Source organism: Balaenoptera borealis (assembly GCF_965194805.1).
Source record: "Balaenoptera borealis genome assembly, chromosome: 7".
In the NCBI taxonomy this organism is placed as follows: domain Eukaryota; kingdom Metazoa; phylum Chordata; class Mammalia; order Artiodactyla; family Balaenopteridae; genus Balaenoptera; species Balaenoptera borealis.
The window spans coordinates 77,476,673-77,489,761 of NC_138864.1; the positions used below are offsets into that span (position 1 = coordinate 77,476,673).

Below are 13,089 nucleotides of genomic sequence, written 5' to 3' on the forward strand. Positions count from 1 at the left end.
TTAGGGTCTTGTCTGTTTCTGTGATATAAAAGGACTGAATAGTTCCCCATGGTGAGGTACTGAATACTTACTCCATTTCCTGAACAAACAGTGCCTTCTTTAGTGCTTAAACAAGTACTAAAGTTGAAGGAAGCCACAGGAAGACACCTGTGTTCTAAGCACATCATTTGGGGACCACAAGGTGTCCCATCTTCCACATAGCCAAGGTCTACATCTTCATCAAGCTTAACATGCCCACCACTAAAAATAAATTGAGAGCAAAAAGAAAATGGGATTCCGTGAATTCACATTCATCTTGAGAACATGCTTAAAAACTTAAAAGTAGGCAATATCACTTTCTCTATTTTCTCTTTATTATCTAATAAAAAACAGTAGCATAGACATTTTCAACCTCTAAATGGAGACAGCAATTGAATCTTTTGATCTAATTCCTTTCAGAGATATTGATATATCTTAGAATTTAAACATAATTATTATAACAAGGGCCTGAATTGAAATGGCTTTATCATTTTGCCTTGGCTATCATGTACAAGTCAAGTAAGCCATTATTACTAGCATTTGACTTGATAAATAAGTAGGTTTCAAGGTGTCAAATATATTTCAAACAAGGATGAGAATTTTTGGTTTGGGTTTACATTTCCCAAAAAAGATTGTTCTATTAACAAATTACAGCTGACCTTTGAACAATGCGGGGGTTCGGGGTGCCACCCCTCCCCGCAGTCGGAAATCCAAGTTCCATGTCCACAGATTCAACCCATGGGGAGTTGTGTAGTGCTGTAGCATATATTTATTGAAAAAACATCCACATAAAAGTGGACCCTCATAGTTCAAGCCAATGTTGTTCAAGGGTCAACTGTATATTTGAGAAGACTATACTACTGCAACAGCTATTTAAAATCGCAAGCCCACATATTATGCAGGAATAAAAAATAAACAGGATAAAAATAAATTAATTAAATAAACAGGATGGGAACTGAAAATGTATATTCATAATCAATTTATTCATCTGGTACCATGTCAGTGCTACTATAAAAATCTCCATTCTTTTTATTTTTACCAAAATTATGCATGCACATAGTTTTAAGAGACAGTTTGGTTTTTAAAATGCAATAAAGCGATCCACTGCCCCCTACTGCTCCGTATATCCCTCCCTGAAGGAAACCAGTTTCTACTCTTAATTGACTCATTTGTTTTTTTATGTACATATCTTTAAATAATGAGTTTGCATCACTATTTTTAATTTTTCCATTTTAAGTATTATCAATTGACTTCCCTCTATGGAATTTGAGAATTCATCTCTCCCCTACCTTCCATCACATATTTTGTTGATTGATAGTTAAATCAATAACAAATTGTGCATTATTATGATTATGTAAATGTTGTTTAGTTGAGTGATATAGTACGCCATAATTAAACCCCTTTCTTTTCCTTGTACAACTTTTTGTTTTCCCTCAGATTAGCCAAGTCTCTTATTTGTTTGTTGAAGTATCACTACCTCAAAATTAGTCCAATTCTGCTGTCAAAATCTCCACTTAAGATGTGCCTGAACATCAGTTCACCTTCCTGAAATAATCTCTCCTGGAGTTTCCACCTGAAGTTTCCTCTGCTCCTATCTGATTTGGTTAGCTCCTGTAAATGGCTCAGAGCTGGACATCTTGGATTTCCCCTCACGATTCATTGGAGGATTGCCATATCTCTCTCCATGGTGAGTATCTTGTTTCCTAAATTCCCTGTTTCTTTCTTAGTTTACTTCTTCATTTTGGTGGAGCACAATTTCTAATAGCTTCCTGAGAAAGGACATACAGGAGTAAACTCGGGGGAAACTTGCATATTTAAATGTGACTTTATTTTCTACCCTCACACTTGATTCATATTTTGCCTGGATACAGAATTCCAGTTTGGAAATCATTTTCTCCATTGTCTTCTGGATCCCAGGGCTCTTGTTGATAGACCCTAAACCATTCTAATGCCTGATCCTTTCTTTCTTTCCTCTCTGGAAACAGTTGGGATCTTTTTCTTTGTCCTAAGGTTCTGAAATTTCCTAACGATAAGTTTTGATGTGTCTCTAATTTCGCTCATTGCACCTTGCACTTGGTGAGCCTGGCAATATGGAAATTCAAGTCCAGCAGTTCTAGATAATGCTCTTGGAGGTACTAATTGCTAATTTCCTCCCTGCTGTTTTCTCTGTTCTTTATTATTTCTATTCCAAAATGGTGAGCTTTGCTCTATGTTCCCTTTCTTTGCCTCTTTGCCCTATTTTCTGGGAGATAATTTCAACTATTGAGTTTAATTTCTGCCATCGTGTTTTTAATTTCCAACAGCCTTTCTTTTCTTTTCTTAATGTTCCTCATTTTTAAAAATCGCATTCTATTCTTGTTTCATGATAGAAATGTCTTATCTCTCATAAATGTTGAGAGCTGGTTGCTGTATTTTCTGTTGTTTGTTTCTCTCTCTTCCTCTCTCTCTCTTTTTTCATGTTAGAGTCTTTCTTCACAAATCTGATAATCTGCTCATGTTTGAGTTGGGGAACCAGACAGATGATTAGAAATTCTAGGACTTTCTGACTGAATACCAATGAGGCTGGACCACTTCTATACAAATCTGATATTGATATTTCCTGCTGTCCTTCAGTTTGGAAACCTTCTGTTTTATTTTTTGCAGACTGTAAAGCTCAAATCTTTCATGGGAGGGTGAGCAACCCCCAGTTTAGCTGAGTCAGGGAAGTAATCTGTGGATCTAGCAGCTTCTCTAACAGACTTCACCTATCTTCTTTATTTTAGCTCCTTTCCCAATCTCCAACTCCTTTACTCCCTCTTCCAGAAGTAGATGACACTGCCCATTTTTGAGTCTTTCGGGACTGACAGTATGTATCGGGTTATTTCTTGGTTTTCCCCATTACTGACTTAGGACTTCAGCTTTCTTAGTTTTTGTTTGTTTGTTTGTTGTTGTTGTTTATCTATTTTATTTTATTTTTATTTTTAATTTTTATTGGTGTACAGTTGATTTACAATGTTGTGTTAGTGTACAGCAAAGTGAATCAGTTATACATATACATATATCCACTCTTTTTTAGATTCTTTTCCCATATGGGCCATTACAGAGTACTGAGTAGAGTTCTCTGTGCTGTACAGTAGGTTCTTATTAGTTCGCTATTTTATATATATAGTAGCATGTATATGTCAACCCCAGTCTCCCAATTTATCCCTCCTCTCCCTCTTACCCCCTGGTAACCATAAGTTTGTTTTCTACATCTGTGACTGTACTTCTGTTTTGCAAATAAGTTCATTTGTACCCTTTTTTGAGATTCCACATAGAAGCGATACCATATATTCGTCTTTCTTAGTTTTGATAATCATCTACCACACATCTGTTTGCTCTCCACGTTCCAAATTTTGTTGCTGTTGTTTCCCCTCCCTTTCTCTGCTTCCCTGTGGATACATGAATTCTAAAAGAGATCCATTTGGTGTCATTTTAGTGGGATTTCAGAAGGGAGCAAAAGAAGATGCATATATTTAATCTACTGATTTTACCCAGAAATCCTCTTTCATTTCCCTTAGTAAGAATGAAATGCAAACTAAACCCTGCAAGATTTTACTGACCAGTTAAACATAACTCCAGCCACCATATAACATTCCGCAGTCAACTAATTCTCTTCTTTTCATATCTTTTCTGTCAGGATTTCCTTAATCACCTCTATGGACTAGAGTCCATTTCATCTTACTAACATACACATGGACTGAAAACAGAAGTAATCCTAAGCTACATTCCTGGGAAATAAGATGACTTATGTTCTCATAGAATGGTTAGATCATTACCTGCAGTTTAATGTTCTTGCCTGCTGTACAACTAAAGTAGATGTGATTTCACCATCGAGTTCTCCAAGCCTCGGGATATTACCAATGTTCGTACACAAAAGGTAACCACAAAGCACATCCCTGTGTCAAAAAAGTATGAAGTATTTACTTTATTTCTTTCTCCAAAGACATAACAAACCCTGTAAAGTTAGAACAATAATCTTATCTAATTTTAGCATTTGTTTTTTATCAACGATACTATTTCCTCAAATTATAAGCAAAATAAAATGAGCTCAAATTAGTTTACCCCTGCTTTAAAAAGTGTCTTCTCTGAAACTCGTGTTGGTGCACCAAAATCCCAACTGTGTTCTAGCCTTTCCTTTATTGCCCATTTAGTATTTATCTAAAGGAAATTACCCATGAAATAGACTTTTTTTATATCCGAATCTCTTTCCCCATAACACATCACTGGATATACTAAAACATTTATAAAAATATTTGATAAGTGAATCAATGATCTTTGGATGAGTATTCTTTTAGAATACAGTGCTTTCTTCAACCTGTGGCACCAGAATTAAAGAAGAGATTATACGTTTCATATACTTTGTAGATTCTCAACCACATAGGCTCATGATCCCTTTTTCAATATATGTCACTACTCCCCCAGCTATCACATACAATTCTAGTTTAACTTGTAAAATATTTTCATTTGTGTTAAATACTATCTTACTTAGTCTCTATATTTAACACATTTTAATTGTTAATATAATAATGATAAACACATGTTCTAATAAATATCTTACAAAGACTGATTAGCAGGCCAGCAAGACTATATATGGAAATATTAGGCTTTATCAGATAGAAAAAGAGAAAAATTAAGACTTGTATGTATCACCAACATAGAAAAATATGTATTATTTCTTTCTCGAAAAATATTTTTTAAAAGTTATATCATCATTTTATTATATCTATCATAAATGAAAATGCTTTCTTAACACAGAAGAGATATGCATTCAACATTTTTTTGTTGGAGTTTACTAAATACTTTAGGATATATAAAAAAATTAGACATGATTTTTATCCCCAAGGAAATTATACTCTGGATGAGAAGAGAAATCATATACATTAAACAATTATAAAACATAGAGTTGGCAAAAAGGGCCATAAAAATAGTACAAAGGGCTGTGGGAGTTCAGTGGAGAATAGGGAGAAGATTTATTTCCAGAGTAGATCCAGAAATAATTTACAGAGAGAGCATTGTCCAAGCGGGGCTTTGAGGATGGCTAAATTTTTGGCTGGTAACGGAGTGAGTATAGAGGGTGCTTCCTAAGGAATGAATAGCACAAGCACAGGTGTGGAGGTAGGACAATAAAATGTATTAGAAATGGCCACGTTTGCTAGACTTTGGAAGAGCAGAAAAAACAAAATATGTAGGTTGGGGCCAAACTGAGGAAGAGGTACAGAGCCAAGCTAAGGTTCTATTTTGTTTGTTAAGCAAGACAGTATGACATTCAGCAAAGTGGTTAAGAGGGAGTTCTAAAATCAGACTGCTGGAATTCTAATTCTGCTTCTGTTATATCCTGGTTACATGACCTTGGTCAAATTAATTAACTGTGTCTCAGTTTCCTCCTCCATAAAACAGGGCAAACTGCCATAAAGATTAGACGATATAGCTTATGTAAAGTGTAATACAGTGCTTAACACATAGTGTGCATTCAATAGATGTTGGGTATTATTCTTACTATTAATTAGGTATGTGGAACCAGTGAGATTTGAACAAAGAATTTTTGACATGGTCAAAAAGATTCAGGAAAAGATTATTCTGATGGGAGCATGCTAGAGACTGCTGGCATAGAAAACTAGTAACAGGCTTTTATAATAGTTGAAGAGTTGATATAGGTCTTAGTTGGGGTAATACAATAGAAATAGAAATGAAGGGATGAATTAAAGACAAAGGGTGGAGGAGTAAAAGAGAATAATGAACATGATTTGGCATTTGGACAAGGAGCCAGAGGGAAGGTGGCATCAGGGATCACCCTGAGGCTTCTAAACAGAAGGACAGTGAGATATTAAGACCTTTGGCAAAAAGAGTCCTTTATAAAAGTCAGAGCCAGTTAATTCAATCTACCAGCACTGAGGACATATTCTGTTGGCTTTAATTTTTGTTGCCTTTGAGATGCTGACAGGTGTCTTCTAGGTGAGAAAGTCCTGAGGCAGCTATAGGCATGGCCTGAGCCTTAGGGGAGAGGTCAGAACGTGTGTTAAGATTTGGGAGCTTTCTGCAAAGGTGATGCTGGAACTGTGGGAAGAGATGAGGTGAAGAGAATGCTTTACAGGATGCAGAAAACAGGAAAGTCCTGGTCGCTCAAAAAGTAGTGCCTGCAACTGAGGTATAAACTCTAGCTAATTTCTCCATCTCACCGTTTGTTGCACTGTATCCATGTGTCTTTGTCTTTCCCACAGTTACCCTTCTCGGTGCCTTCAATATTCAGTTTCTCATAGCAGTATTTGTCTGATGCTGTCACCTCTGAAGCAGAAGAGAGTTTTCTATCAGTGAGAGTTACACCACATGAGTTGTTCAGCATGTTTGCAGTAAGGGGAAAACACCCACGAAGGACTCTCCTTCACTACAATGTTATCAATTCCAAAAATTGTAGCTATGGTTCACAAGAGTTCCCTCTACCAAAAGCATCCATCACTCAGGTACATTTTTCACAACTGCTCCTTTGAAACTTGGAAAACAAATCTATTTAGATCTTTGATAGGACTCAGGCTATAGGTTCTCAGAACAACACTCCTCAGAGTTTGGCCAATAATTAGGGGAAGATGCTACCAAATGTTTCATTGAATAAATACTCAATGCTTTAATCTCAGTGCCAAATATAAAGCACGAATTTCTCACTCAGCAACTTTTATGAATCATAAAGACAATTTTATTAAAAGAGTGATGCACTATAATTAAAGATTCAAGAAACAGCAGTATTTCCACCTTGTTTATTAATTCTTAACAACTATCGAAAAATGTTACTCTACTTTTAAACAAACTTGAATTCCGGTTAAATCTCTGAAAGTCAAATAACATTTTTAAGTCATGTCAGCATCTTTGTCAGGATTATTTTTGCTAAAGCCAAGGTTGATAGATGGAGCCATCCAAGAGTTAGATCAAAACAACTTTTTTTTTTTTTTTTAATTTATTTTTGGCTGTGTTGGGTGTTTGTTGCTGCACGCGGGCTTTCTCTAGTTGCGGAGAGCGGGGGCTACTCTTCGTTGCGGTGCGCGGGCTTCTCATTGCAGTGGCTTCTCTTGGTGCGGAGCACGGGCTCTAGGCGCGCAGGCTTCAGGAGTTGCAGCACGTGGGCTCAGTAGTTGTGGCTTGCAGGCTCTAGAGCGCAGGCTCAGTAGTTGTGGCACACGGGCTTAGTTGCTCCGCGGCATGTGGGATCTTCCCGGACCAGGGCTCGAACCCGTGTCCCCTGCCTTGGCAGGCGGATTCTTAACCACTGCGCCACCAGGGAAGCCCCAAAACAACTTTTGCAAACTAATCAAAGATGACTGTCGGTATGTATATATAGATATATTTTAAACTAATTATATTGGTAGTTTCTTTTCCTACTTTTTGCTGTCAGCCACTAATTTTTCTTAAGGGGAAGAAGCCAAAACCATATTTCTTTGTCCAGGGCATAAACCTACATAACTAAATTTTTCTCCCATCCCCATGTTTCTCTAGTTGTTCCAAAGAGAGCATACACTTCCCCTCCCAAAAGGATTATAGCCACTGTTTGTGACAATTAAGGATTATCATTATCTTTATAGCTTGCTTTCTAATACAAATCATCTTCTGGAAGAGTTTAAAACAAAAACTGCTTTCAAAAGGGCCAGTAATACTTCTGGAAAATATATCACATTTAAATATACATTCAAGTTAAATATATTTTAGATATAAATGTTATATGTTTCCCTCTGAAAATTTGATGAATTTTGAAAGAAATAACATTAAAATTTCTTTATGATATGGCAGAGTTACCTCAGCAGAAATTCACCTATAACTAGGAAAACCAGTTGGAGTTTAAGAAAGAGAGTTAAGGAAGAAAAAGCAATTCTAGCTAAAATGCTACAGTTCTTATCCAAGGGTGCCCTATCCAGGGTCCATGTCCATTCCATGTGGTTGATGGGTTTTGCCTAAGGATACTAAGGACAGCATAAGCGGAGCTAAAACCCAGGTTTGCTCTATTCTCCAAGCTGCATGCACTAGAGTGGACTTTACCTGCCTGGCAGCAAAGGCACTTTCTGTCCAAAGACACTGCCAGGTAGCCAAGAGGTATGGAGCTGTGTCTTCTCAAAGAAGGTGCTTTTCTCTAATTTCCACAAAAGCGTCCCTGCAAAGACCTGCAGTGGCTTTGAAAATCCCCTAGTCATAAAGTACTTGAAAAAGTATTTCCAGCTCACATGTCTTTGGGCCAGATACCATACTTTGAAAAGGATCAAGCCATACTATTTACTCACTTTGACCCCAGATGTATTTGCATTGTCTATCCCTGGTTTTACATCTTCCTCCGAAGCAAATTCCCTAAAATGGAAAAGCATACCCATTAGCAACACGATGTCCCCTTCTGTTAGATAACTGAAAAAGTAAATATGACTAGGAAAACTAGTAGATGAGTATTAATAAAGGCCTTTTATCTTCAGAGTTGATTACAAAATGTTTAATATGATCTTCCTACTTTGATAAGACTTCAGTATTTCTTTCAAGCTGGTACACATGAAACATTTAGGTAAAGATGGAGTAACTTACCTGGACACCATCACATGAATAACCATCCATCTTATGAATATTGGGGGCACACTAGGAAAAGAAAACAGAAGTATGAACCAAATGCATAGCAAAATATCAAGATGAGCTAATCCCTTTATAAATATTTTCATTTTAAAAATAAAGTCTGATAATATAGGATAGTCTCCCAAACCATCTGAAAATAAAAACAAACAAGATCAAGAGAAATCAAAAGGAAATGTAACAATTGGTGCACTTTCCCCTAAAAATATGGATCTACCAGAGGCAAAAGTAGTTGATTTGTAAATCCTTATTTACAAATACAAAGAACTGACAGCAATGACTCAGCTAACTGATACAGACACACTATTCCTCAGAGCAAGAAAAACAAGAGCACAAGACAAAAGCAAGGAAGATGACAACAGATGGAGCAACAGGTATGGTTTCCTCTTTTTCACCATGAGAAGTAACATCGCCCTTACACTTAAAATGACTCTCAAGCAAAGGTCTATCCTGGACATGTTAGAAAAAGACATGCTTTATAGCCCACCCACCCCCTTTTCTTTCCTTATAACAATTGCAGAAAAGACTGCAAAGCATTCTTATGTGGATAGAAACAGAGTGTAATTTTTAAATTTATTATACCTCTTTTCTAGCATTATAGTAATTACATACTCATTTGAGAAAAGTTAGAAAATGTAAAAAGGTAAGAAAAATTAAAGACAAAAGTCATTCATTTTCCTACCACCCAAAAACAACTATTTTTTGTATTTTGGTACATTTTTTTCCTCTACCATTTTCTACAAAATGTGATATTTTTAAACATAAGTGTAATCAAGTTATAGATAATGTTTTATATTCTGTTTCAGCCCTTTACTTTCATCATACAAGTTTCCTCACGTCATAATAAACTTTTTTGCAGGTATCATCTTTCTAGCTGTAACACATTGCCCTGAGCTAACAAACCATATAATCAATGTACTAAAATATTTAGTTATAATTATCTCCAATTTATGTTGTTACAACCAATGGAACAAGAGCATCTTTGTATGTACATCATTTTCAGATTTAGAATTCTTTTAAAATCCCTGCTTATCATATAATCACATTTCAAAGAAGTTGCTCTAATATACTTTCATTCCCAGAGCCCATTCACTGTATTTCCATCATCACTAGGTGTTAGCTTAGAAACATAATGCTAATTAGATAGTAGGAAAGGAAAGTACTTTTACACAAAAGATCTTTAATCTCTTAGGATGACTACCTTTAAAATAAAGCATTTTTAATGGTTAAAGTAGATATACCACTACTGAATCCCTCTTCTCTAGAGAAAAAAGATGTGGGCAGTCTTCATTTTACATGGATTTCACTCACACTGGAGCATGAATTTCACTCACCGTGGTTTTGTTAAACAACACCAGTACCCCAAGGACACAGTTCCAATTTCAGTTACCACAGTAGATTAACTGTGAGTTATTGCATGAAGTACAAACTTTGCTACTAGCTCTTCAGTCCACTGATCACTAGGTAAACAAGAGATGCCCATCACAGTCAATGGCCCATCTAGTCACTTCTTTCAAAGTCTGTCAGTGATTGGTCGCTGAGCATCTGTTCATTCAGTTCATGCACAGACAACAAAGAATGTAGCTTGTTACCTCTCTCTCTCTGGGTGATACCATGTGCCACCTTACAAAATAGAATAGTTGAAAGAGGAAACTGGCCAACAAAGATGAAAGTGCACCAAAGAAATGAAAAGTGATGACACTGGAAGAGAAATTCAAGTCAAATGTAAATGGTGTGATATAAAAAAATCACTATGGGAATGGAATGTTGATGCCGCTGTTCAGCAAAAAACTTCCCATTTACCACTTCACATCTCTTGGAGATATTTCAGGACATTGAAAGCACAAAGGATAAAATGTCAAAAGCTGATACAAACTAGAAAGGAGTGTGGCAATTCAACAAGGCATAGAAAAGATGCTCACCATGTGTCAGAAGGTATATGACCAGGAGATGGCAAGCACAGCTCAAACTACTCTTGGTAAGTTTTTTAACAAAGAAATAAAATACTATAATTTTCAGTGTTTCTGTTTTAATTTAATATGCTAAATAAATGTTAGTTTATTTTTTTTGCTTCCCTATTCATTTAAGACCAACAGTAAGAGAGTATTTAATCATCTGATTTTTTTTTTTTTTTTTTTTTTTAAAGCAGAATCTGAATCAGTTGGTTTGGGACTGGGCCTCAGATTCTGCATTTTTTTTAACCTTTATTTATTTATTTATATTTGGCTGTGTTGTGTCTTCGCTTCTGTGCGAGGGCTTTCTCTAGTTGTGGCAAGTGGGGGCCACTCTTCATCGTGGTGCGCGGGCCTCTCACTATCGCGGCCTCTCTTGTTGCGGAGCACAGGCTCCAGACGCGCAGGCTCAGTAATTGTGGCTCACGGGCCCAGCCGCTCCGCGGCATGTGGGATCCTCCCAGACCAGGGCTTGAACCTGTGACCCCTGCATTGGCAGGCAGACTCTCAACCACTGCGCCACCAGGGAAGCCCCCATCTGATATTTTTTAAAGATCGCAGAACAACTGTAACTTTTTCCATTGATTACTATAATAACTTTACATGGTTTCAGCTTGCATGGTCATTTGTGGTCCTGCACTAATATGCAAAGTAAGGACTGCCTATATACATGTACACTGAAATCTGTGAACCCCTGCCAAAGTTTATCAACTTCCCTATCTTCCCTATTGACAACTAAATGATATTAAATTCAAGAGCAGCTATTAGTGGCAAGCTGTGTCAGATAAACAAGAGTTAAGACAGGCCCCTTTTCAGAACCCAATACCCCATGGGTCTCTCTGCCTTGGCTGACTCCTGCTTCAACCAGCTGAAGAGAAAGAGTCTTTTTGTTTCCTCCTTCACTAGCTAGACAAAAAGCAAATGCCTTTTACACTCTACTTTAAACAAAAACAAAATAGCTAAGGCATGTATGTATACAGTCTTAAGTTAGTTCAACATTAAGACAAAATCACGCCGAACATCTGCTCAAGCTTTGATTACTGAAACTTCAATTCCCAAAAAATTAATAAAAGGAGAGTGAGAGTTGACATGAAAGAGAAACATGAGTATCTTGTCCATTTCCATTTCACCTGGGGGTCAGCACATTAAACATACTCCTACTTTTCCCCCATCGGGTTTAGAGAAATTATTCGTAAATTACCTGGCTTGAATTTCCTGAGCATGTTTCACGAATATCACAGTCATTTACTGCTTCACGGCATACAGTTCCCATAGGCTGAAACTAAAATGAACAAAAATCAATGTGCAAAGCTGTCAAAGGAAAAAAACTCTCACAGTATCATCTTAAAAAAAAGGAAAATGAATATTTTTTGGATAGGAATACCTTAAACTAGTTTAAGATGGAAATCTGTGAAAACCACAGTTACTGCATGAAATGTCAACTTAATTGTTCTCAGAAAGAGTTTCTCACATATAAAGTAATTTGCATAGTCATCACACATAAGCCTTACAAGATCTTGTTAAAATAGGATGTGCTTGATGGTACATCTGTACCAGAAGGACAGTCAGTCCAAGTTCTAGTAATTCTTCCTTCCAAATAGCTTTTGGATTTACACTTTACCCTTATTCTTACTGGCACCTTTATCACATTTTTCTTTTTTACCCCATCAGCCAAGAATTTGGAAGTTACATTTTGGACTGAATTGTAAAAGTGAGATTTTCTGGCAAAGCTATTTCCTCCCATGCTTTCCTTTACCATCTTCTCTCCTGCCTAATTTTTATACAGATCTATAGCTTGGTCTTTTATTCCTTTTTTAATGTTTCTATTATTTGTATTCGTGTATGAGAGTTTTTTTGTCTGTTTTCAACTCAAGTATTTTTTGTAAGTGTGGGAGTTGTACAACTAAATTTTATGCTTGTTGGATTCATAAATTGCAAGAGTATTCATTATAACAAAACAAACAGAGATCTATAAAGCTATCATCCTTCTCCTTCCCTCTTTAATCCCGCTCTCTTTCCTGCTACAAAATGTTACTATTTGGGGCGGGATCCTTCCATGCTTTTATCTCTGCTCACACAAACATACACAGTATTCGGGACCCCTCCCCACCCATCCACCCACACACGCACATACAACTTTCATCTTCTCTCCCTTGTTCACGACCCTCCAGGCATTTGAGTTTCCTGCTGTCTGTAGAACATGAGCAGCACACTGCCAACTGCAATCAGGAGTTCAACAGATATTTTTCAGAAGATTAGAACAAAACTTGTGTTCGTTCATTCATTCACCAAGTGTTTGCTAGGCACTTAAAATGTGCTAGGGACTCTCTAGCCACTGGAGACTCAGTGGAGAACAAAACACAAGAATCCTGCTGGCAAGGAACTTACATTTCAGTGGGAGTACATAAGCCATAAAAATAAGGAAATAAGCAAGATAAGTTAATTTCATATACTCTGGTTCTCTTCCTCCTTGGGATTGGTGCAAGCTACAATTCTAGAACTTCTGAGG

General features: G+C 36.8%; 1 protein-coding gene across 19 annotated transcripts in view; it reads right to left on the minus strand.

Annotated features, from left to right (window-relative positions):
- Positions 1–13,089, minus strand: part of ADAM22 (ADAM metallopeptidase domain 22) — a gene marked incomplete at its 3' end in the record, with an annotated part of 239,376 nt that overhangs the window by 38,366 nt on the left and 187,921 nt on the right. For all 19 annotated transcript variants that reach the window (XM_082398238.1, XM_082398229.1, XM_082398239.1 and 16 more), the window contains exons 18-23: positions 11,782–11,862; positions 8,587–8,637; positions 8,298–8,361; positions 6,216–6,321; positions 3,816–3,935; positions 72–240 (exon numbers count right to left, since the gene is read on the minus strand). In XM_082398238.1, the coding sequence (XP_082254364.1) occupies positions 72–240; positions 3,816–3,935; positions 6,216–6,321; positions 8,298–8,361; positions 8,587–8,637; positions 11,782–11,862 (591 nt within the window). The remainder of the gene's footprint in view (positions 1–71; positions 241–3,815; positions 3,936–6,215; positions 6,322–8,297; positions 8,362–8,586; positions 8,638–11,781; positions 11,863–13,089) is intronic.